The sequence below is a fragment of the Stigmatopora argus genome, chromosome 5 (genome assembly GCF_051989625.1).
Source record: "Stigmatopora argus isolate UIUO_Sarg chromosome 5, RoL_Sarg_1.0, whole genome shotgun sequence".
Classification (NCBI taxonomy): domain Eukaryota; kingdom Metazoa; phylum Chordata; class Actinopteri; order Syngnathiformes; family Syngnathidae; genus Stigmatopora; species Stigmatopora argus.
This window is the reverse complement of record NC_135391.1, coordinates 4,190,879-4,215,649: the sequence shown is the minus strand read 5'-3', so window position 1 is coordinate 4,215,649 and position 24,771 is coordinate 4,190,879. Positions and strand designations below refer to the sequence as shown.

The following is a 24,771-nucleotide window of genomic DNA, read 5'->3' as shown; positions in this document are numbered from 1 at the left end:
AGGATTGACTTGTCGGCGTACCGTGATCGAAGCTTTCTCCAAAACCTGCCCGAACCCAGCAGTCCAACCAGCACGGGCCAGACGACAGTGCTGAGCAGCAGCCCCAGCTCATCTCTGCCGCCGACTGCCCCTCCTGAGCCGGCAGCGTTCTCCCAACCGGCCATCCTTACCCAAATGGCAATTGTAGAAATCCCCGCAGCTTCTCCTTCTGTCGGTCAGTTCTATACTTTGATTCAATAAAGTCAAATTCATGGTTTGAACACTGTTTTCTCCCCATCCACAGTTTCAGCAATAGACATTTCTATGGTGGATAAGGCAAAAAAGGCACCTAAAAGGAAGCGCGTTGTAGAAGATAACGTGGAGACCGCCAAGCGACGGTCAGCGCGGGTTCGGAACACTAAATGCAAAAAGGAGGAGAAAATAGATTTTCAGGAGTTGCTGTTCAAGTATCTTCCTTCTAGGTGAGCCCCATTTGCTTTATATGTACCGTATTTTCTCGCATATAAGCCGTATTTGTCGCTCAAAAAATGATGACTGAATCGGGGTACGGCTTATGCGCACAAACTGATTTATGCAGGATCTCAGAAATACCAAGTGGCATGATTTTTCTCAAGATTTTCCCTTCAAAGTAACATATTTGTACTCACTATTAAAACCATGAATATGGAGGCGAAAATTGTGAATCAGGGGATGGCTTATACGAGAGAGATTGTAAAATTCAACGATTTTAAGGGTGCGGTTTATATGCGGAGGCGGCTTATATGCGAGAATATACGGTAGTTCATTATCGTATTATGCGGTTCGTGATCGAGGTGCATGAAATCAATCCTCTTTTTGTAGGTTAAGAAAGTTTGAAATCAATCCTCTTTTTGTAGGTTAAGAAAGTTTGATCCCGATAATGAAGATGAAAGTCTGAGCAATCTTGAGACACAGTGTATTGGGAAGGACGACATACAGCCTCTTCTTGGGAGCTCCATTCCAGTCGATACAGTTGATTACATGAAATTTGGTATGTAAATCATTCATGTGTCTTTATGCTGACATCACTCCTGCAATTTTATTTTATTTTAAAAATGGTGCTTTTTTTGTCTGGTTTTACAGAGCAACAGGATGTTCATAACTTCCTCCTCAAGAATATGAGCAATGGAGGAATACTGGACTTGATGTTGTGCTATCTGAAAGCAGTGGGTCAGAAATTCCTGGAGGAATGGCCTCCAGGTATGGCTGCCGTGGTGCTGGAAGTCTACCAACTTTGGAGAAAGCATAGCTCCGGGCTTCCGAACCCTTTGTTTCGGGACTGCAGTAAACAGCAGCACCTCCGGGTAAATGATAAGATAAGAATAATTCAGAATTATGGACATCGATTAATACATATGCAGTGAGCATTCTATTTCTTTCTGCACAGGAAATGTTGGAGATGAGCTTGGCATGCATGGAATTGCAGCTAGAACAATGGTTGCACAACAAAGGCAAGACTAGTGGTACCAAGAATATCATTAATGAGGCATTACGACAGCATTTTTTTTTCAATGTCCATTTGTACACTGTCATGAATGTCATTTCATATTTCGGCTTAGCAAAATTGTTCTGCGTAATTTATCATCTGGGCTCACTGATTTCCTTTTCCAAAGTTGTGAGGAACTGCACATTTCCTTTTTTTCTTCCAGTGACTCCTAGAAGAAGCACAGGTTCCATTGTTGACACGGCGGAAAATGAATTTCCTGGGCAATATTTCCAAGCGGATGTTTTGCTCCTGGCTTTGGGGTCATCCCAAAAAGATCTATTTGAGGACAAATGTTTACAAGCCATGGTGCGTGTCTACTGGCTGAAGGCGAGATTCCTCGCTCTTCTTGTAAGTACACCCCACCCCTTAACTATAATATTTGAATTTATCCTAATCCATATATGACAGGTAATTTTGTCTTTCTAGGGTGATATGGAATTGGCTCAAGAAAGCTATGACGTCTGCACTGGGCTTCTGCAGAGCAAACCTAAGCAGCCTGATGGAAAACATTATACTATTAAACTCCCGAATTTAAGAGTAGATGCAGCAATCTCTGTTGAGGAGGTCGGCATATTAATTATTTAGCCGCATGGGCTTTTTCAGTCATATTTCTGACATTCCAAATGAAATTTGTCTGTGTTGGTGATCAGATTGACAAAAGACTGAAGTCTCTGGAACGTTGTCAGTCATTGGAAGAAATCCAACGTCTCTTTGAGTCCGCAGACTTTGAGTCTGTCGTGCGCTTGTTGCAGCCTACTCTCAATCACGGCAGCAGGAGTAAACATTTGGAGTTCGTCAGCTCCGCGCCAGAGCGTCCTGCTCAGATTCTGTTGTTGCAGGTCATGATTAGCAAGTACTTTTCTTAATGCAAAGTTCGTGTAATTCATGTCGCTTTTTGGTTCTAACATTTGTCATTTTGCCGCAGAATTCCCTCTTGAGCCTCCAAGATTACCAGCAATGTCTAAGGACAAGCGAAGTGGCTCTGAATGAAGCCGTGCAGCATCTCAACTCTTCTACCACCAGCTCTTCGCCTATGAAAGAAGAATGGGTCAGCGTCATTACAAAGCTCTTGGAGGGCATCGACACCTGTTTTACGAAGGACTCGCAGCTCCTGAGCCACATCACTCACTTTTCCAGCATGGCTCGACTGGCAAACAATCTTATTCAGGTGAAAAGAGTGCTCACTATTTGTAATTTCCACTCAATTCTGATCCCATTTATCTCATTCAGCGTTAATATATTTTGCGGTTGTCTTTTCAGCTGATCGACCTCAGCATGACAACTTCGGACGATCCCAAAGAACCGTATTTTTTCTCCGTGCTGCCGTGGATTATTTTATACCACATCATCAAACACGAGGAAGCTGCTTTCAACGCTCTCCTTCAACAACATTTGTCTGTAGGAGATGATGAAGGTTGGTGTTCTCCTTGAATTGTTGCTGTGTGTTTACCCTGAAAAACTGCATGACCTCTAGATGACTCAGACGCGCCGATGCTGCCATCCTCCCTTATGCTTCTGAACACCGCTCACGAGTATCTCGGACGCCGTTCCATGTGCTGTTGTTCAGACGGTTCACTACTCAAGTTTTTCGTAAGTTTGTCCAATATTTACAATATTTATTAACTACTAGGCTACAAGGGGCATATATATGCATGATTGAATTCAGCTTATGTATAAGCTAAATAGGTCTAACCGCATTGTGCTGTTGTGATTAATAAAGGTCCGAGTTTTGGAAAAAGAGTTTTCTGCCAGCGCCAGCAACATCTGTCACCCCTACAAGGAGGAGTTGGAGATGGCTTTAGAACAGTGCTTTTTTTGCCTCTATGCCTACCCTAGCAAAAAGAGCAAAGCCCGCTTTCTTGAGGACCACTCCTCTCCACAGGTCTGATTCGGATTATAATGTTAGCTTTTCACTGGAAATCTTTTTGTGTCAAATGTACTAGGTGTAAGCGAACAAAAATAACATTCAATACACTAATCTGGTGCTTGAAACTAATCATTCTATTGCAGGTGGAACTGTTGTGGAATGAGGCCCTGTTCATGTTCCAGTATTTTAAACCAAAATCCCTGCCTGAGTTTGACAGCTACAAAACGAGCACCGTCTCTGCAGATTTAGCTAATCTGTTGAGAAGATTTGCAGGAATCGCCCCTCCGAGTGAAAGTCCTGTGCTTACCATGGATGAAGTAGCAGCCTACATCGATGGCGGCGCAAAAAAGGTCACTTTGGGTTGCTCTGAATACAACAACAAAATCAAACATGGAACTTTAATTTACTATTATTTTTGATTATTATTTTATATACATATATTTTAATTTTATTGTTTAATTTGAAAAATAATTTAATTTTAATGTTAAAATTAATTTAATTTTAATGTTAAAATTAATTTAATTTTAATGTTAAAAATATTTAAATTTTAATTCACAATATTTTATATATATAAATATTACAATATTTAATGTACTTTAAACATTGAGATATAATTGTTCCGAAATCAATATCTAATGCCAAGGTCAGACTGACTTAGTTGCACCAAGGCACAAAAAAATGTTAACACTATACATATTTTTACCAAGAAATCTTCCTTATTGAGTGTCTTTCCTTCTGATATCTTGATTGTTTCGTTTCCTAAGACTCCAAGCCTTCCCGAGGGTACTCCTCCTGCCCCTCCAATCGTCAACGAGGTTTACTACTTGCTGGCTGATTATCACTTCAAGAACAAGGAGCAGTCTAAAGCCATTAAATTTTATTTGCATGACATCTGTGTGTGCCCCAACAGGTGGGTAATGTCAAATATTGAATAGTTCGACAGCTAAAGTATGATATCCAATATCTAGGCGTCTGGTTTTAGGAGGCTAACTCCTTGTGTGCGTCTTTTGTGTATAGGTTTGATTCCTGGGCGGGTATGGCCTTAGCCAGGGGCAGCCGGATTCAGGAAAAACTCAATTCAAATGAACTTAAGAGTGATGTGCCCATATGGAAACACTCGCAGTCGGTGCTCAACTGCTTTCAACGGGCCTTGGAGATTGACAGCTCCAACCTATCGCTCTGGATTGAGTACGGAACAATATCATACTCTTTGCACTCCTTTGCTTCCCGACAGCTAAAGCAGTGGCGGGATGAGCTTCCTCCAGAGGTGGTAAAACAGGTGAGGTCAATGCAGTTTCTCCAGGAATTATGTCATCTAGACTACTTTACTGACCATAGCTCTGACCTGTCTTTATTTTCAGATGGAGGAAAGGAGGGAGTCCATGTTAGAGACTGCATGTCAGTGTTTCCAGGGAGCTTCTCGTTGCGAAGGAGACAGTGATGAAGAAGAGTGGCTCATACATTATATGCTGGGGAAGATAGCAGAAAAACGCAAACAGACACCAGCGGAATATCTGAGCCTTTACAAAAAGGTAAACACAAAAGTATTTGTGAATGCACCCATTTGTAATGATAGCTAATGATATTCTATTCATGGAAGACAAGGCTAGGTGACATAAAAGTAACTTTTTATTGTTGAAGCTAGGCAATCTTGAGAAGAATCCACCTATACAAACACTAAGATTTCTGTTTCTCCCCTATCACAAGATGTTGTTTTGTGCGCGTATGTTTTTCTTTTTATTCCCACCTATGCTGGAAAGACATTTACTATACTTGTAACGCTATTGTTTTGATGGAATCGTTGGAGGCAGGTGAACTTTTGAAATTTCAAACATAATGTCACGGCGGCCAGCTGCTATTCTAGTAGAGTGAATTCCTATTACAGTGCTCCCATCATTCCGTTTCCATACAAACCCCATTCTTGTCAAATATGTTTATATCGTCGTCATATGCTTCTTTCCTGGTTTTCTGAGTCATCGTTTGTTGTGAATTTGAAGGCAGCAAACTTTCTGCATGAGGAGGCTGCCAGGTACCCTCGTAAAATCCATTATCACAATCCACCTGACCTGGCGATGGAAGCCCTAGAGGTAAGTCCTTTCTATATAGTGATAAACCGATATGGGTTTTTCTGGACGAATACCGATTATTAGTAGAAGGTTAAGGGGTTAAATTTGCATTGGTGCTGGTGTGTTTATTACCCAAAAAGGGCTCTGCGAATTGAAGCATAGCAGCCGCAACAACATCATTGGCCCCAATATTTTTTTTTTTAATGTCAAAAGAAGTGCTCTTAAAAGGGATTGTTAACTTTATTTCTTCTAGTTGCACTTCCGTCTCAGTGCCACCATCTTAAAGTTGTTGGAAGCTAATGACCCTAAAGTGGACCATGAAGTTTTGTTCAGTTTGTTGGTCGAGGCTGCTACAGGCCCCTTTGCCATAGGTGAAGAAAAGAGTATGCCCAGCATTCCTAGGTCGAATGAAAAGTAAGTATGCAATCGTGCAATGGTTAAAAAATGCTTTGATTCTACCACAAAAAAAATCAACAATGTTTGGAATTTATTTCAGGGAGAAATCGGTCTCTGTGGTTGATGAAGACTTTAATAGTTCTTCAGTCGCCATGGGCAACATCCTTAGCTCTTCCCTCCCCTCAGCTGCCACTCCAGGTGTGACATCCCCACTCTATGTGGCCACGCCGTTTGACCACGATTACGCCAAACGCAAAACGCTCCGACGGCAGCAGTGGCAGCAGCAGCGGCATGAGGAACAGCAGGCTGATGGTACAGTCCCAGTCCTAGACACGGTCTCTGGGCTTGGGCCCTTTGCCATTTTTCGCACTGGGGCAGGAAGTCTACTGAGGAGTGCTCAGATTGATAATCACCATTTTGTGCTTCCTAGATTTGGGTTACATTAGTGACCCTCCCTACACGGGCTGATTGGGATGTGGTGAAATGGGCAATATGGCTACAATTTAGTCGACTACTTTTTAATAGCAGGGCGCACACTGGCCAGAATGCACTGCGCATGATCACGTATGCCTTTTCACTGCTTTTTTGTAATTTTTGCTGTCCTTACCTGCTTATCAGTTTGCTTATCCGCATGAGGTCAGTGTAACTGCCCCAAGTTTAAAGTTAAAACAACCGTATTAAAGTAGCTTGTCGATAAAAATGAACAATTAATTCAATTTAATGTCAAACTTTGAGCGGTGTGAAACTCTAACCATGCATCCCAGTTTCACCCCTGTTTCAGGGACATGTCAAAATGAGCATGACCTGCTTTTACGTTGACATCTCCACGGTTTGTCGATTGATGGCGATAGCCTTTCAAAGTCACTCATCTTGCAAACAAGTGAGTTTGAATTGAGTGCTGAAATGTTGTCAAATTGTTTCATTGTTTCTTTGTAATTGCCTATTTGTGGTTGCGACACGTACCAGAAAAACTGGCTGAGAGACAATCATAGACTGCGAAAAATCCTCCTTGACATGACAAAAAGGACTAGTCTACAATATCTTATTGGCTATTTCTCTTCTCAATGGCTCTTCAAATGACTTTTAAAATAGATACATCAAATTAGAGGAATCCTACAATGACTATACAAGAATATTTTAATTTGACAGTTTTAACATATGACTGAGGATATACTGTAAAAAGTGTTATGTTTTTTAAACTACAAATTGAAATCCCACATAGCTTGAATTTGCAATGCAGCTATATTGCCCATGTTGCCAGGTTTGTCCCGCTTTTCCAGATTTTTTCCCCCCTTCCTCCTTCCCTACCTACCTGCCTGCCACCTCTTTTGCCTGCTTGCTCCTACCACCTGCTTTGCCATTTTTATGCATGTTCTTTCAATGGGGTCAGTGTCTTCAGCAATGAGTAAAGTTCACTTTCTTGTCTGATGCTTTTTTTTTAAATTAGATTTTGGTGTGGGTTTATTCAGCTAGACTCAAATTCTTGACTCTCTAGAGATGGCTTGCCCTGGTGTGATTCGTTGTTCACTGCACTAATGGGACATATTTGGAAAGTCTTTCCAATTAGTGAAAAAAATGGGTGGTCTGTTATTGGCAAAGAACTGAAACCCAAATTTTGGGAAAAGTGGCACTTGTTAGCCAATCTAATATGCTTCTATCTTATTCTGGCAAAACTCTGTAAGGCCTAATTCAGACATCCAGTCATTTAGAGATTTTATTTTAGTTGTTTTCTCTTGACTGTGTCTTTACACAATGATAGAAGATATTCATATTAATCGTAATAGGTCAGACCACTGACCAATGCAAAGAAGATATTCTTATTAATAGTAATAGGTCAGATCACTGACCAATACAAAGATGTTGACTAGGCAAAAAAATAGGCAAAAGGTAAAGTGAGAAGTAATCTAATAGAGAGCGGTTGTGTTTCGTTGTACAAATATGTAATTGTCTGAATTGGTCTCTACATGGGGATTGGCTTTTTTATTTTCCTGTTGCCAACCTGCATTTGAAATGCAATGTATAAAAATGCATTGAGAGGTACAGTTCTGCTTGATATTGTTGTAAAACAAGCTCCCCATATCTTCAACAGCCTCACCAGAGTTTGACCATGATTACTGCTTGCCCAGGTCTTCAATGTGGCTGGCTTCCCTGAATGGTACTGCTCTCCAAACTCTTAGAGGCTATGTCTTAAGTCAGAAAACAAGCTCTTAAACAAAGTGCATTCTCAACGGAGGCACCCATTCTCACAGTTTTAACTGTATTAGTCACTTCCGGTGCCATAAAATGTTTGATGTTACTCATGACTGTGAATCTTTTGACAAATCCCGTGTGTTTTATCCTCCTCTCCCCATTTGGTTATCTACAGTTCTCTGCCAATGATCCTCCATATCTCAAATAAGGGAAATGCTGAAATAGTTTTGGAGTCCTTTCCAAACTATCCAACCCTGCCCACCATACCTAATCCTCTTTTTGTGATTGCTTAAAATCTGTGTGACTTATTTTTTGGAATGTAGTCATTCTTTAATACTTTGAAACGGAATACACTTAAGCAAAAGAACCATATAGCGAACTTCTAGGCAAAATGAACTTGAATTGCTTTGCCATGTTTTTCTGGAAGCTTTAATTTCCCTTCAATGGAGGAAATGACTTGTAATTTCTTGTTTCAATAGAACGCAGCCAGGACAGCGAGGTGGTCTTGCTTTCTGACTCCAACTCCACCCAGGATGCTTTCACAGATCCTACCAGTTCACAAGACAGTAGCCACAAACCTGCTTGTGGTGAAGTCAGTTCTTCATCATCAGAGAGCACAACCCCTGTGAAGGAAGGACACGCTGGAACTGAGGATACAGGTATACCAGGACTCTGATACTAACAGTAAAATAAGCTCGGGAGACAGAAATGTACAGATCAGTTTTGCAATTACAGTGGTACCTCTACATACGAGCTTAATTCGTTCAGGGACTGAGCTCGTATGTCGATCTTCTCGTAACTCGAACGAACGTTTCCCATTGACATGAACTAAAAACAAATTAATTCGTTCCAACCCTCTGAAAAAACACCCAAAACAGGATATTGGATCGGAAAAAATGTTTTATTTCTTCTAATTCGCCATCTATTAACAATGTAACACATAACTAGTCGTTTAATAGTAATAAAATGTGTTTAATATAACTAAAATTTGACACATTTCGTGGAGGATACACAGGCGGACATAGAAGCAGGGGGGGGGCTCGGGGGACTTTATCCACAGCAACACACTCGTAACCGAACAAACAAATTTAAATTAACTTGGATTAATATATACAGACACACTCAAACATATTTTTAATGTAACTTTACACAAAACTGAATTCTAATTTTGTTTTAATCTTTTTTTACCTTCGTTCTGCGGGTTAGCTGTTTGCCACGCCTCCACCCTCACGTTCGCTTTCAATGGGCTGTTTGCTGTTGTATTCCCTTCAAAATATTCCGAAAATGATGCACACAAATGTCCTCACAATAGGATAACGCATGACCACTTGCCAACGAGAAGTAGTCTTGAATGAGCGATCGCGGGAGCTAACAGGCTAAGGAAGGAATAACACCCTACCCACATATTGATTGTGGGTAATGAAGTTTTATTCTGTGAAAGGGTGCCATTGGCTATCGGTGTTGTGTGCACGAGTATACTTCATTACCCAGAAAGCCCTCTTTTTGCCCACGCATGTGCGTTGTGCGTTTTCTGGTCCATGTGTAGGAGAAACTCGTGTGAAGAAATCGTTCAGTCCTCGTAGATATAGTAGTTATACACGAAAGAGAAGCGACAAAAAAGACAGTGCGCTACAATGATAAACAGCCTCTCATGTCATGGCCACCTGGCTTTCTCGCATCTTGAAATGTTTCTCGTTACAAGAGCGAATTATTCGCTCGAAATTTTCCTCATATCTCGAGCATCTCGTAGGTAGAGCTGCTCGTATGTAGAGGTACCACTGTAATAGATTTTCTTTATCTGTGGACTCAAGATAGCCTTCCATTTCACCACAGTATTGGATTTTTCTTACAACCCTAATTCATGTCTTTAATGTTTCCTCCCTTAAGAGTCACACAGCGTTCAGACTGTCCCCCAAACCGATGAAAATCTGGTTGAAGAAATCGTAGAGCTGGTGGTCATGACACACCCCGAGACGTCAAGTGGCAAAATCTCTTCAGATCTCAGCCTTCCTCCCGTACTTGTACCAGCTACTCCTGCGAAAGCCGCCTCTAACCCACTGATCGTTCCTCAAAGCCCAGCCAACGAAGTCAAAAAGAAGCCGGAGCCTCCCGCTGAGGTGATAGAGCTACCTAAGACCCTGCCTGCAGAATTCGCTGACCAGAGAAGATTGCTGGTGGAAATGTGCGTCCGTTCGCTTTTCCTCTGCCTTGGACGATTCCCTCAACACTATAAGAGTCTCTACCGCCTGGCATTCTTTTACTCCAAAAGTCAAACCCACCAGGTCAGTCCACCACCAGATGTCATCTTATTTGGTTGGGGTTAAATCCCGTTCCCACTGTTGCCCTATGTAGAATGTTTTTTTAAGACTCCTGATTTAAACTGATAAAGCTAAATTTATTTACACAGCCTGTCTCTAAAGGGCTTCACATGTTAACATTTGATGACCCATAACAACTTATCTAACACCTCCAAAGAAATAAGTATACTTTGTAACATTTGTTATGCCAAGTGGCGCCCACTCTGAATTAGTAAACGATATCATCTACAATGACTGCTTCACTTCTCCCCTCAATTTCTCTGACTCTGCACACTGGTTGCTGAAATAGGCCATGTGAGCACTAAGGCTTTGTGGGTAGAGAAATGTGTGGGTTGAGAACCATGCTTTGCTCAGCCAACTTGGCGTATTGCTTAACTACTGTAGGAGCATCCTTCTGTTACCAGTAAAACCGAGTCTATTGTGTAATTACATTTTAAAATGTGCCTTTTACCTTTTTTTTAAAGCCGTCTGCATCACAGATTTCCTTTCCTGCTTCCAAATGTACTGTTTAAACATTAGGTCAAAAATAACATGATGATGTAAGGCGTGCCAAAGGATGATCATTTGTTTTTGTATAAAAATGTATCTTGTTGCATTTAATTAAAAAAAAAAATATGACCACAGAACCTACGGTGGGCCCGAGATGTGTTGCTAGGAAGCAGTGTCCCATGGCAACAACAGAAGCACATGCCAGCACAAGGACTGTTCTGTGAAAGAAACAAGACAAACCTATTCAATGTAAGTTTACTTCAGTTCTTTTGTACACTGCACTTTTTTCCCGTTTTTGCAGACCCCACGCTTTGCCAGTTATTAATACATCTACAAGGCTTAACATAAGTAAATACTTAATTAAATACGCATTTTTTTATCCAATCTATGAAAATTCCTGGGAGTTGTTGTTGCTTTCTGACTCCCAACTCCACCCATGATACTCTCACAAATCCCACCAGTTCACACAAACCCACTTGTGGTCAAGTCGTGACCAGTCCTGCAGATGGTAGCAATGGGTCTTGACAGGCTTGTCTTAGAGTGACAGAAATAAGAGAGGAGTATAGAAAGAGAAAATGGCTGACCAATAATAAAAAAAGAGCTTCTTCTGCTTAAAGAAAATGTTTGTGGGGTAGGTCACGATCAAGCATACCACAAAGGAGAGCTCAATTAGAGAAATGGTATTTATCTGTAAACCTTTTTTTGAAGCTCCAAGGGTTTTTCGGGATGGTTCGGATCAAAATCCCAGAATTGATTTTGATGTTTCATTATACAACCCGCTTGCATTTGAGCCAAGTGGGGGAAGTGACCCATCAGATTGAACAGATGGTGCTGTGGAGAAGAGCATACCATTTTTGGTCAATCAAACAGGGTAGGAAGACAAAGCAGTATTCCAGTTCGCTTTACATTAAAAGCAGATTTTCATAGATGTGCGTATGTTCTTGTTCAGGTTGAGCCGGTACGTGCAATGCAGTATTAGCTGAATTTAATGTATTGCAAATGTTGCTTCATAATGTGTTGCTAACAATGGCTGCTGTTTTTGGTAGGAGCACAGTTTTGTCATTTTTAAGTTCACTGTTTTCTTTGTACACAAGTAGTCCACAATAGGTCGTATTTGATTGTTTCAAAAGGCTGGTTGGCTTCAGAGTTGGAGTTCTCATCCTTTATTTGCTCTTCGTTTCTCCACTCAATCAAACGAGAAACTAACTACTCGAAAATTCAAGCTCGTAGCGGCGTGTCTAATACGCATCAGTTGTTGCTACCGATTTCAGCAGTGTTTCCCTCAGAATTCAGCGTTCCTTGACAGGTTTACTGAGGAGTCCTTCTGTGTTAGAACATTTCTTATCATACCTTCTTACATCTTTTAACTGATTTGTTCGTATCAATATTATTGTATTGGAGTGTTGATATTGTGCCTGCTCTCATTTGCTTCAATTGTGACAAGTGTCTACCCAATACACTTACACACAAACACAACTTTCATGTGCAGTCCACCCACGTGTTTTTTCCCTTCTCCATTTCTAACACATTTGTCAAGCTTTCTTTTCAGGAGATTTTTATTTATTTATTGTGACTGTTACCCTAAAAGGTTGCTATTAGGAGCAACTTACTATCAAAATATCATGACAGTGTTCCACATAGCTCAAATGACTTCCCTCAGTCTGATGTATGATGCAAGCATTTGTGTGTTCAGCTGCGCAGTGTGCTGGTTGTAGGAGGAGCTCCTCTCAGGAAAACCGTGTTATGTTTTTTTCTTTTTTTTCTTCTTAGGCAAACTGTATTGGACAGTGAAAATATTGCTGTAATCTTTTGATTTGCATGTTGGCGGCTGTAAGATGGGATTTCTCTGCCTCGCCTCAGTTGTTTTGTTCAGCCTGGCCCTTTTTTAGAACTTTTTCTGGCACTACGCGTACACAGGAAAGAGTTGTGCATGGTTAGTATGTTTATCAACTTGAGGGACGCAGCTAGCGTTGAAAAAAAGCAGGTGAGGAGGGGTCTTGGTTGGAAAAAAAATATGTATGGCAGTGATTTGTTGCCTGTTTGTTTTGTTTCGTTTTGGTTGATTGTGAGATTGTATACAAGCCTGTTTTTTTTTCCTTCAAAAATGCATTATTATTATTTTTACCTTAAATGGTATGCCAGCCTGGGAATGTGCGTTTGTCGCACTCGATTCATTTTTTTTTCACCCAGTTTATGTTCTCATGTTCTTTTCCTGTTGCTTTGGCTTCAGCATGATCATGCTTTACCCCTCCCCCTGGCTGTTATTCGCTCCACTCATCTCGTCTCTGTGTTCCTCTTGTTCGGCTTCCTCATTACTCTCTCGCTCCTCTGTTTGTGTGGGTGTGCATTAATAGGCGGGACGTTTTTTTTTCGCCGCTATACCATTGGTTGGCACGGACCTACGAGGGCTGGTTTGTGCCCTGTGTAGAGTGCAAGAGAAAACTCGGGAGGAGGAGGGAGGGAGGGCCTGGGGTTCTCCGCCAGGCTGGGGGTCAGGGGAGAGTGGAGATGAAGTGCGTGGGTGTTTTTGTTTTGAGACGGAAGGAGAGGGAAAGAGAGGAGTGGAGTGGAGAGGAAAGACTCTCCCGCTCTGACAGCGATGACCTGAGCTTGACGGTTGTCATCTCACCAAGGCGGCTATCGTTCTTTCTTCCGATCGCTTTCTACCGTGCGGAGCTGAGCTTCCCGTTTTTCCTCCTCTGCGGCTCTGCCCTGCCACCCAAATGCATCCCACCCGTTGCTCTTTAAGCGCGAGCTCCTATTAGGGTGGAGGCACAGCCGGGGATGTGCCGCCGCTACCACTCGCGAGCCTACCTTCAAAAAATAAAAGCGTAGGAAACGAGGAATTAGCCTTCTTTGGTGATGGTGAGTTGCTTGCAGTCCGCTGTCTTAGTTGTGGGATTTTGTGGGAGTTTGGAGTTGCCACTTTGCGATGAGAAATATGCTTGGGTATCTTCATTTTTTTTTTTGCAAGGCTCCATGTGATAAGTAGGATCGCATACGTGAAGTGTTTGTAGTATTGGCAGGTTACCGCCATCTTTGTCGTAAACCATATTTTCATAAGTTCTGCTTGCTGGCGTGATGCCGTTGTCGTGATTGATTAACTGCATCAATTGCTACTGGTTGCTTCTAGTCACATGACTACCCAACTTTTCTCCAGTTGTACCTGGTAATCTTCCGTGCTATTATGTGGTTCACGTCGAGGCATGTATCCACGAAGACGAACAGACACACCCACGCGTCATGTTTTTGTGAAAGTATACTACATTTGACGCACACGTTTCACAAAGCTTGGGGAATAATTACATTTCCTAATTCTTCCACACGATGCATTTTCTTATTAAAATCTCATGTTTTTTTCCATTGGCCCTGGTTTCATTTTCTCGCAAAATAGATGGACAAAATCATTGCAGTCTTACCCAATCTGCTTTAGCTCTTGTGCTAGAGAATAATCTGCGTAAAGCCATGGCTTTGCGTTCTCCGAAAGAGATTTGTGTGATGATAGTTTGATGGTTCTCTGGACAACTCTTGTCCATTAGTGAAGCTGTATAAAGCGTACTTATCTTGCTTCCTTCTCTTTGAGTGTGCTTGTAATTTGAGCATGGAAAATCATCATCCTTGCAAAACTTGGCCGTCACTGATTCAACCTAATGTCGGTGAAGAATAAAGCATACACACCTACTGGCACCTGCTACAAAGGATATCCAAAAATACATTGGGCGTTTTTTGGGTGGCAGATTTGTCACTTTGGCTGGCAAGTGGAAGTTTTTCTTTTAGATATGTTTTTTATCTGGATAATAGTTTTCCCTTGTCATGCTTTCGCGCTTGATTTTCCTCCAGAGTTTTTGCAAAAAGCCATCTCGGACCATCTGGAGCTGTCTTTTCAGAGGACCACTAGGCTCCCGAGCGTCTCGCCGACTGATAGAGCCATCTCATTCGTTGTCGTCAATCCTGATAGGATCATCTTTGTTTTGTCTCGCGTACGTTTTCCTTTGCCAGAAGCTGCACTCCGCTCAGCGTGATCCCTGACTGTAGCTTAGGCCGCCATCTGCACCAGCATCGATTAAAAAAATGGTGGGGTAAATACAAGTTGGCCCATTTCACCTGCCCGGCAAACACGTCATTGGCGAAAAGGTGCATTTGGCCATAAAGGGAGACATCAAGCCCGTGTTTTGTTGGCTTCCGTTCTGTGGCTGTTTTGCACGGCGTGGCCACAACCAAGAACTAATGAGGCCTCCTATCATGGGTGCCCAGAGAGAGCACTCTCTCCGCCTCCCTCCCCACCTCCAACGTGTGTCCAGGCAGTCTGCAAGATCTCCCCTGCAGCCTTTCTATCCCTCATTACCGTCTCTTTGAATGCCATGTTTTTCCTCTCACTTAATTGTTACTTTGCGCTCTATTGCATCTTTCCTTTCATATATTCGTCTTGCTAATTGATTGCTCCGATGCCGCATCCCCGCCAAGTCTGTTGCCGTTTTCTTACGTCTAGCAAAGACACTAGTTGCATAGAGGAATTCTCCTCTTTTTTGAAACCCTGGTAGAACTGTCACAAAGGCTATTTTCACCTTCTTGTGTTCAATTTCCGTTGCAGGGCATCTGGCGTATTCCAGTAGATGAGATTGATCGCCCGGGAAGTTTTGCATCTCATATGAACCGATCCATTGTCCTCTTGCTGGAGGTGTTATCACAGCTTCAAGATCACGACACCTTGCTGAAAGTCTCTTTCATGCTGCAGAGAACCCCTGACCAGGGAAAGTAAGGAGCAATTTTCTCTTATTCCTGCACTGGTTGACATTTTGTGTTGACTCTTAATTCACATAACTCAAAAATTCACATTAAAAGATGACTTTCTGAATATATAACCTTGTCAATATAGTTAATTTCCTATTATTGATTGATAAATAACCTATTTCTCGCATATTAGCCACACCCACGAATAAGCCGCACCCGTAAAATTGCCTTAAAATTGTTGAATTTTACAATTTCTCTCGTATAAGACACCCCTTGATTCGCAATTTTTACCTCCATATTCATGTGAGTACAGATGTGCTACTTTGAAGGGAAAATCTTAAGAAAAATAATCGCACGTGGTATTTCTGAGATACTGTATAAAGTGATTGCTGGATTGCACATTCCTAAAGGGTGTGGCCTGCACGTAGACAAATTCCAAAAGGAAGTCACGTGAGCAGTACAACCGGGAAGTGTGTCCGTAGCGTTCTAATTTATCATCCCTACGTAAGATGCCGGCGCCCTGAGCGAGCCACGGCAGGCACAAGTATGACAAATACGGCTTATATGCGAGAAAATACGGTAACAGGAAAAAAAAGCAGACAAGTGAAGGTTTAGTTTTCCAAAATGTCTGTTATACGTTCTGCAATTCTGGAATGACCCTCTTAGGTCCTCCGTTAATCACCCTCCCAACTACTTGTCTTCTTCAGGAAATATTTACGGGATGTCGATCGCCAGGTTTTGGCCAAGAGAGCATTTTTCCTTAATGTAAAAGTCCTGGAGGACAATCTGAACAGTCTCACCAGGGTAAGAAAGCGAACCTTAGAAATCGCAGGTCCTCTTTGCTCGTTTGTGACTTGCTTCCATTGTCATTTAGGTGCAGCTTCCCAAAGCAGCGACAACACCCTCCATGGGGGAGATGACTACGACAGTTGCATCCAGCAGGCCACGTTCAGAGGAGAGCAAACATGCGCTTCCCAAGAAACCGCTGCTCACAGAAGGGACGGCTGACACTGGACACAAGGAAGGCTCCCACCCACCAACGCGGCCATTTGCGCCATCCTCCGATAAAGGTGGCAAGCTTGACAATCAACCTGGAAAGATGGAATCCGCTGGGATTGAGGGGCACAGAACAAGACCAGAGGAGCCGATGGATTTGGAATCCAGTCATTGGCGGAGACCCGCGTCAATCACCGCAGACGTTCAAAACAGGGAAACGGAGGCCAAGATCTCCATGGGCACGATAGAAGCACAGCAGAGAGGGACCGACAACAGCCGGACATCAGAGCTGTCCCTGGAGGAGCTAAGTATTAGTTCACGCCAGCAGCAGCTCCAATCTTCAGCGAACAAGCTGACTTTGGCAGCGGGCGGCGCTGATCAAGGCTTACTAAGAAGGCCCAGCAGAAAAAGGAAACTTTTGGAGGACGTGGAGTCGGGAAAAACCTTACTGCTTGATGCCTACAGGGTTTGGCAACAAGGCCAGAAGGTCATGACCTATGACTTGGGCCGCATCGAGAAGATCATGTCCGAGACATACATGCTCATAAAACAGGTAAAAGTGCCACACTGAGTGTTCCCACTATGCAGACTTTCAGATTGTGTTGGTTCTGCTATAATTCTTTCTAGTTCTGCAGTCATAAAAATTTTATTGTCTCCTTGATTAAATTGCGCCTCACAAACACCTCTTCTAGGGAATAGTATACCACCTTTAAAACTTACATTTTTGAACTCATTGGAAATGGTGCTCCACAGTACGAAGAAATATTTTGTGTTATGTAAAACCCATAGCATATTCGTATTTGGTTCAGTGACCACGTGTAAGAAAGAGTAAAGAGGAATAGTTTGAAAAAGAGAACTGATTGTTTCTTTCTCATTTGGCTCTTCCTTTTTCAGGTTGATGAAGATGTGGCTCTGGACCAGGCCGTCAAGTTTTGCCAGATCCAGTTGGCTACTTCCGCTCAACGACAGGTACACCGACCTCATCTCTTTCGCTCACTGCATCTTTGCACTCGGACTGGGTGAACATGGAATTGAATTCACACCCAAAAGTAATAATACCTGGTAATGTCGGACTTATAAAGCAATGGTTTTCATTTCCCCGAAAAATGACCACTCTGTGAGTATCACCTTCAGGGCTAACATTGACTCACTGGCTTCCATGGATGGCAATAGATGTTTTTTTCCTGGGAATGACTGGGAGCTAATGGTCGCTAACACCGTCAATAGCACAGAACCTCACTTTCTTCCAAAATATTTTCCAGAATTGACCATATAAGTGTTTTGTCTTAGGCATCATGAGTTAAATTGTGCCAGACTGATAAATAATTGGTAATCCCCAGACATATTTGAGTAGATGCCAGCGCTAAATATAAGCCAGTTCTCACCGGTACTTCCCCCGTACTCACCAGTTCTCAATTTGGCATTGATTTCTACGCATTAGCGGTTGTCCTGCAGCGCAACTGCGTCACTTAATAGACGATCTCGTTAAAAGGGAAACAACTCGACATGGTTGTCATGTCGTAAAATGGTAACGAATTGTTTCGTATTGGTTTAGATAAGGGAAAAAAACAACGATATCAGCCGCTTATTAGTTCTGCCCTTTGACTGTGATTCCTCTTTTAACACGTTGTAAAAAAAAAAAAAAAAGAGTGGAGTGCATCAGGCTTCGGGTAACCTATTCAACTACTGGCTGTGTGGAGTCCTTGTAGCGCCTGCTCACATTGTGCAATGGCAAATGTGAGGAGACACCTCTGCGCATGAAAATTGTGTGCCTGCTTCTTTTCCACATCCACAAATTCTTTCAAGCCCACACAAGTACAAAGCGCCAACGTGCCGGTGTAGAACTGACAATGAGCTTTGGATATAGGCTGTCTTTTTATTTCCTTTTGTTTGAACAGCAACCACAGCTACTCGTAGCTAATTTCAATACCTGCAAATGCTGGTAATATTTTTCAGTTTTTCCCAGGGATAAATGCAACTGGTCCATTGTCTAGGAAATTAGGTTATACAGTAATCCCTTGATTATCGCAAATTCGCTACTTAGAAATTTTTTTCTGCTATTAATTATTTTTAAAAAAAAAATAAAAAATAAAAAAACATTTATAATTTTTTTATGAACTTTAAAAAATATGTGTATATATATAAAAGTTCATGAAAATGTGAAATTCCACGCTGAAACTCGTAAGCAGAAGCTACTCTTGCGACTAGAACTCAGCACTGAAAAAACTAAAATTAATTAATTAATATATTTTTTTAAGTTATAATAAGGGTGACCCTAATTTGGGATTTTTTTTTTATCGCGTCCATGTCTGGTCTACATTAACCGCAATATTCGAGGGATTACTGTTGTTTTTCTTTACTGTAGTTTAGCTATCAATATTTGTTCGTTTAAATTCACTTTCATTTTTCTTGTCGTTTTAATGTTAGCTTAAGTTAATTTTATTATTTATTATTATTATTTTGTACGTTTTAGGTTTTTTGTTTAAAAAATAGATAATGAAACTCAACAAATAGGAGCATATTACGTTTTGGAATGTGTAAATACGATACGGTTGAAGTTAGTTGCCGTGGACAACAAGATTTGAAGAAAAGGAGACACCTGGGCTTCATGAAAAAAACGAATTATCCTTGAAATTCTCATAAAGACAATGAGAGGAAGTATCCATTGCTACCAACTCTGCTCCTCTGTTGCCATAGCAGCCACTGTAGGAGCAAGCCCACAGTTGTCACAGGTTGTTTGCGCAGCTCTCGTGTTTTTGATTCTTCTCAAAGACATTGAGGAATGTAACAGATACCTCTTAAACATTAGTCTCATTTTGACTATCATGTTTTCAATGGCAATCTTCTTCTTCTTTAGCCCACGTGTGACGTCCCTGCCACCACACCGAAATATACCAAGGAGCACAAAGATCTCTTCTTCCCTGCCTCCCTGCTCAGCCATGCCGCCTGCCATCCGTTATCCAACCAAGAGGCTCAAGTCAAAGTCATGTTTGAGCCTTCCAGCAAGCTAGCCAGACCTCAAAGCTCGGGCTTCCACGATCAGCACGCGCAGAGGAAAATGGCGTGCCACCCACCGGCGGCAACAGCTTTGTCCTTCCTACAACATACAGGTATTTTATTGTCATCATACAAGTATAATGAGATTTAAAGCTTTCGCCACATGGTGCACAAATAACAACTGACAGACAAAATAAGTAGTCCAAATGAGGTCAGCAGAGCGGAGCAGGCTTGTTCTATCAGAAGTCCAGGACGCGGTCCACGGTTTTGGAGACATTCGGCGCCTAGTTGCACCACTCGCTGATTCTATGGTATACAACAAGAGACCACATCCACCTCCTCTCTTCCAGTACAGTGGTACCTCGACATATGATCTTAATCCGTTCCGGGACTGAGATCGTAGGTCGAGCTTTTTGTAACTCGAGCGAACGTTTCTCTTTGAAATGAACTAAAAACAAATTAATTCGTTCCAACACTCTGAAAAAACACCAAAAACAGGATATTGGATTGGAAAAAAATGTTTTATTTCTTCTAATTCAACATCTATTAACAAAGTAACACATAACTAGTGTTTTAATAGTAATAAAATGTGTTTAATAGAACTAAAATTAGACGGATTTCGCGGAGTGTACAGAGAGGGACTTTCCACGATAACGCACTCGTAACGGAACAAACAAATTTAAATTAACTTGGATTAATATATACAGACACACTCAAACATGTGTTTAATGTAACTTTACACAAAACTGAATTCTAATTTTGCTTTATTTTTTTTTAACCTTCGTTCTGGGCGGGTTAACTGTTTGCCACGCCTCCACACTCACGTCCGCTATCGATGGATGGGCTGTTTGCTGTTGTATTCCCTTCAAAATATTCCGAAAATGATGCACACAAATGTCCTCACAATAGGATAACGCTCGACCACTTGCCAACAAGAAGTAGCCTTGAATAAGCGATCGCGGGAGCTAACAGGCTAAGGGTGGAAAAGCAGGAAATGCAACAGCTGCCTACCTACGTATTGATTGTGGGTAATGAAGTTTTATTCTGAGAAAGGGTGCCATTGGTTATCGGTGTTGTGTGCACGAGTATACTTCATTACCCAGAAAGCCCTCTTTTTGCCCGCGCATGAACGTTGTGCGTTTTCTGGTCCATGTGTAGGCGAAAGAAACCGTTCAGTCCTCGTAGATATCTGTTATACACGAAAGAGATGCGGCAAGACAGTGCCATGGCCACCTGGCTTGGTCGCATCTCGAAATTTTGATCGTATCTAGGGCGAATTATTCGATCCAAATTTTCATCGTATCTCGAGCATGTCGTAGGTAGAGCTGATCGTAGGTCGAGGTACCACTGTACTGTGAAAGTTGAAACTCTAAGATGGTGCTTGGGTTGACCAGCAGAGGGCGCCCATTAACATTGCCAGTGCTGTTACATCATAGCACAGGGGCGGCCAAGTCCAGTCCTCGAGAGCCCCTTTCCAGTCTCTTTTCTGTATCTCCCTTCTCTACCACACCTGAATCAAATGATCAAGTCATCAGGAAGCTATCCAGAAGCTTAATACCGATCCCGATGATTTGATTCAAGTGTGTTGGTGGAGGGAGATATGGAAAACAGTGGATAGGGGCTCTCGAGGAACCGGACTTGGCATGACAGAACTCATTACCCCTACAATGGCGGTACAGACAGTAATGAAAGGAAAAAGCGTGGTTTAGAAATGAAAATGATAATCTACGAGATGTTTCCTTTGCAAACCGCACTTGTTTTTTTTTCTGATTAAGTTATTCTATAACCAAAGTCTACAGTTTAGTTCGCACACTATGACACATGGGGTGTGGCTCAATTCTTTTATGAGCATGTAATTGAACAGGTGTTGTTTTCAAGTCAGCTGAATGTAATAGTTCATTCTTAATTCGCTAATGGCAGACTGCCATCCTTTCCACTTTCAAATGGGTTATACAATTATCGCCGTCAATGGCAGCCAATAAATTCAAATTAGGGCAATCTTTAAAAGCTTTCCAGGAATGCAATAGGAACTTTATCGGTTTGTTCTCCATGTGGATTGTCACATTTGATTTGTGTCACCCTCCCCTAGATGAACGTGAGGAGCCCACAGAGGGGCTTTTGTACCGACAGCAGGAATCCCACCTCTGTCACCAGATGAAAATGGCGTCCGTGTCCCAAGCCCGGGAAGCGGCGGGGGCGGCGGCCGGCTCCTTCCGGGAGGAAACCGCCACATGTAGCAGCAGCGGTGGCAGCACGCAGCAGTGTACAGGTCAGCGACATACCGTAGCGGGGTGCTTTTCATAAGCGCCTTCAATTTTTTTCTTTTAAATTGGCGCTTAGAATATGGAAGTGTGCGTATTTTGTTATGTTGGCTGTTTTTGTGAACAATGTTATCATGATTGTTTTTATGTCTAGTGAGAAACATATTTGGCTCATGGGTGTTACTGTTAAGGCATTTGAATTGAAAAACATGCTTTTTTTGCAGATTGGATTGGATTGGATAACTTTATTTATCCCGTATTCAGGAAATTTAATTGTGACATTGGCAAGAGGGTGATTAGATAGAACAACAAAGCAAAAGCACAAAGTACAAAGCAAATCCAAGTAAATGGGATCATTAAGAATCACCAAATCAACTTGGGTAGAAATCAAGTTGCAAATAAATTACGTTTAAATATTTGGATTTATAGCAACAAAAGTATATGAAAATTCAAGTTGGCGATCCATTGGGATCAAATGAGTCATGTTGATATATTTTTTTACTTTTTGTTTTGTTTTCCTTGATGTTTTTCATAGTCAGATTGGATGAGACGTCTGTCGCCGTCAATGCTTGAACTCCCAAAAAAGTAAAAAATACGTTTTAAAAACTGGATCTATTGAACATGTCAAATCATGTGATCGAGCGATGACGTGATCATTGAGAGATTGGATTGGATTGGGTTGGATAACTTTATTCATCCCGTATTCAGGAAATTTCTTCAAAGCAAAAGCAAAAAGCACAAAGTACAAAGCAAATCAAAGTCAATGGGATCATTAAGAATCACCAAATCATTAAGACAGAAAAGCAGCAAAAACACAAAAACGAGCTACGAGTTTCGGTAGCAAAAACGGATAGACTCAAAAAGACGTAAAGTTGGACAAAAACTGGAACCACACACAGGATGGCAAACCTGTTAATAATAATGTTAAATGTTTGTCCCTAGACCTGCAGCACTACGCCTGCAGTGATTTATCCAAGCTTCCGGACGCCAGTCGAATCCGCTCTCGCGTCCCGCCCAACATGCCAAAGCTCTTCATCCCCTGCACCATCAGCAAGTTCCCCCCGGAAATCACAGTGACTCCCCCCACGCCCACTCTTCTCTCTCCCAAAGGCAGCATCTCGGAGGAAACCAAACAAAGGCTAAAGGTACGATCCCGTCGCGTGGCGCTCCCATTCACGGGTGACCTTCCCTTTCCGCTCCGCGCGCAGAATGTCATCCTGTCGTCGCAGTCGGCCGCCACCGTCAAGAAGGACAATCTCAGCCAACCCTCCCTGGAGGTGCAGGAGACGTCCAGCCAGGAGTCGTCTTTCGAGAGCGAGTCGGAGGAGGAAGACGATTACATGGACATCTGAGCGGCGCCGAAGTACGTCAGCGCGGCTTCGCTTTTTTATCCGTGCAATCCGTGTTTATTCTCAATGGGCTCTGGCCACCCTGTCCACTTTGGGTGGCGCGCCGTGGCTGCGAACTCAGCGCGCAAGTCGCTTACCCGGGCGGCGACGGCCGTTTATGCATCGTTCGTGAGGTCCACCGCCGCACATCTTCCGAAGATGAGGACCGAGGTACTCGGTCGTTTAGTCGCCGGTCTTTTAGTCGCCCGGAAGGTTATTGATAATTACCATTTAAATCGTTGCTCAAATTCCCTAAATACAAACTGCAAATTATTATTTAGTCATACTTAATGCCCTATTAATTATTAGGCTAAAGAAAAGCTCCAAATTTCGCATACTGTTATTGTTTTTTGTTGGAGAACTTGTTAAGACCCTGACTGATGTGGCTTCTTAAAGGGACAACGCATGTACATACAAACTCTTATACACTCACACGTCCGCTCAGTGAAACTGCTCAGGGCCATTGTTGGCTTTTATTGATGCGTAGACCGTGTTGTTTTACCTTTTTTTGGTCGCCGGTCTTTTGGTCGCCCGTTGTTTGGGTCCGGGCGACCAAGAGACCGGCGACCAAAAGACCGGCGACCAAACGACCGGCGACCAAAAGACGGCGACCAAAAGACCGGCGACCAAACGACCGCACACGGAGGACCGAGGCCAGTTGTGATACATTTCATCGGACGCGCAGGTGACAAAGAGACGCTCGCCGCCGCCGCGCTAGGCCGTAACCTGTAGCACATGGGGAATGTTTACACTCAACATTTGGGTCAGTAAAGCACTGTGCAAAGTGTATTGCTTTTGTACTTCCCGTCTTCTTGTGAGAATATGTTCCTTCTTACTTGGGAGGGCATTCGTAGCCGTCACCAGCACTGATGTGAATCACGTTTAAAAAAAAGAGGACATTTTTGTACATATCCAAATCCAAATATCTTTAATGAATGTGGCTTTCATTCCAAAGCCTTTTATAAAGTCACTACAATTCAACATGCATGCAGACGTGGTGTCGATGAATTCTTAGGCTTTTTTATCAATTTGTCGCAATTTGGCGTTCTCAGTGGAAGACAACGGAATGTTTTTTTTTACGGATTGCTTTCTATAAAATGAATTGTGTCAACTGATTTTTTTTGGGGGGGGGAGGTCCAGTGAAATGATAACAAGAAAATGTAAATTGTAAGTGTTTTTGTATTTTTTAATTGAGGTGTGGGATATTTTTCTGCAGAGCTTTTGGAAATGTATCACAGTTTAGAGGCCATATGTCTGGCTTCTGAGTATTATTGATGTCCAACCAAAAAAATCTATTTGAACATTTTTAGGCATTGTGCTGCTGTACTTAAATTGCATACAAATGATATGACAAGGAACTATGCTGCAGTAAAAGCCGAGATGGGAGGAACAACGCATGCTGTCGTGTTACAATGATCTGTCATCAAGTCAACTAAATGACATCTCACTCACTGCATGTAAGCACTTCCTTTTTTTATCTTGTCGTATCAAAATTCCTTTTCATGTGATCTTCCATTCTATACAGTATTAAAAATCTTGCTACTGTTTATTATTGGGCGAACATTCAT

The 24,771-nt window shown here is 42.2% G+C and overlaps 1 protein-coding gene across 2 annotated transcripts; it reads left to right on the top strand.

Moving 5' to 3' along the window:
- Nucleotides 1-283: 283 nt before the first annotated feature.
- On the top strand, nt 284-24,752 carry cabin1 (calcineurin binding protein 1). 2 transcript variants are annotated; one of them, XM_077600620.1, is made up of 30 exons: nt 284-461; nt 876-1,009; nt 1,102-1,322; nt 1,406-1,469; nt 1,668-1,852; nt 1,931-2,068; nt 2,155-2,343; nt 2,430-2,672; nt 2,765-2,918; nt 2,979-3,094; nt 3,225-3,386; nt 3,515-3,721; nt 4,136-4,281; nt 4,389-4,650; nt 4,733-4,903; nt 5,369-5,458; nt 5,691-5,851; nt 5,934-6,145; nt 7,923-7,988; nt 8,503-8,682; nt 9,911-10,305; nt 10,966-11,079; nt 15,422-15,585; nt 16,269-16,365; nt 16,436-17,110; nt 17,452-17,526; nt 19,415-19,667; nt 21,644-21,823; nt 22,758-22,960; nt 23,024-24,752. In XM_077600620.1, the coding sequence occupies exons 1-30, from the start codon at nt 304-306 to the stop codon at nt 23,165-23,167; spliced, it is 5,559 nt and encodes a 1,852-aa protein (XP_077456746.1). In that variant the 5' UTR covers nt 284-303; the 3' UTR covers nt 23,168-24,752. The 2 variants fall into 2 exon arrangements, with proteins under 2 accessions (XP_077456746.1, XP_077456744.1); XM_077600618.1 differs by having other exon boundaries at nt 1,406-1,481.
- Nucleotides 24,753-24,771: the final 19 nt, after the last annotated feature.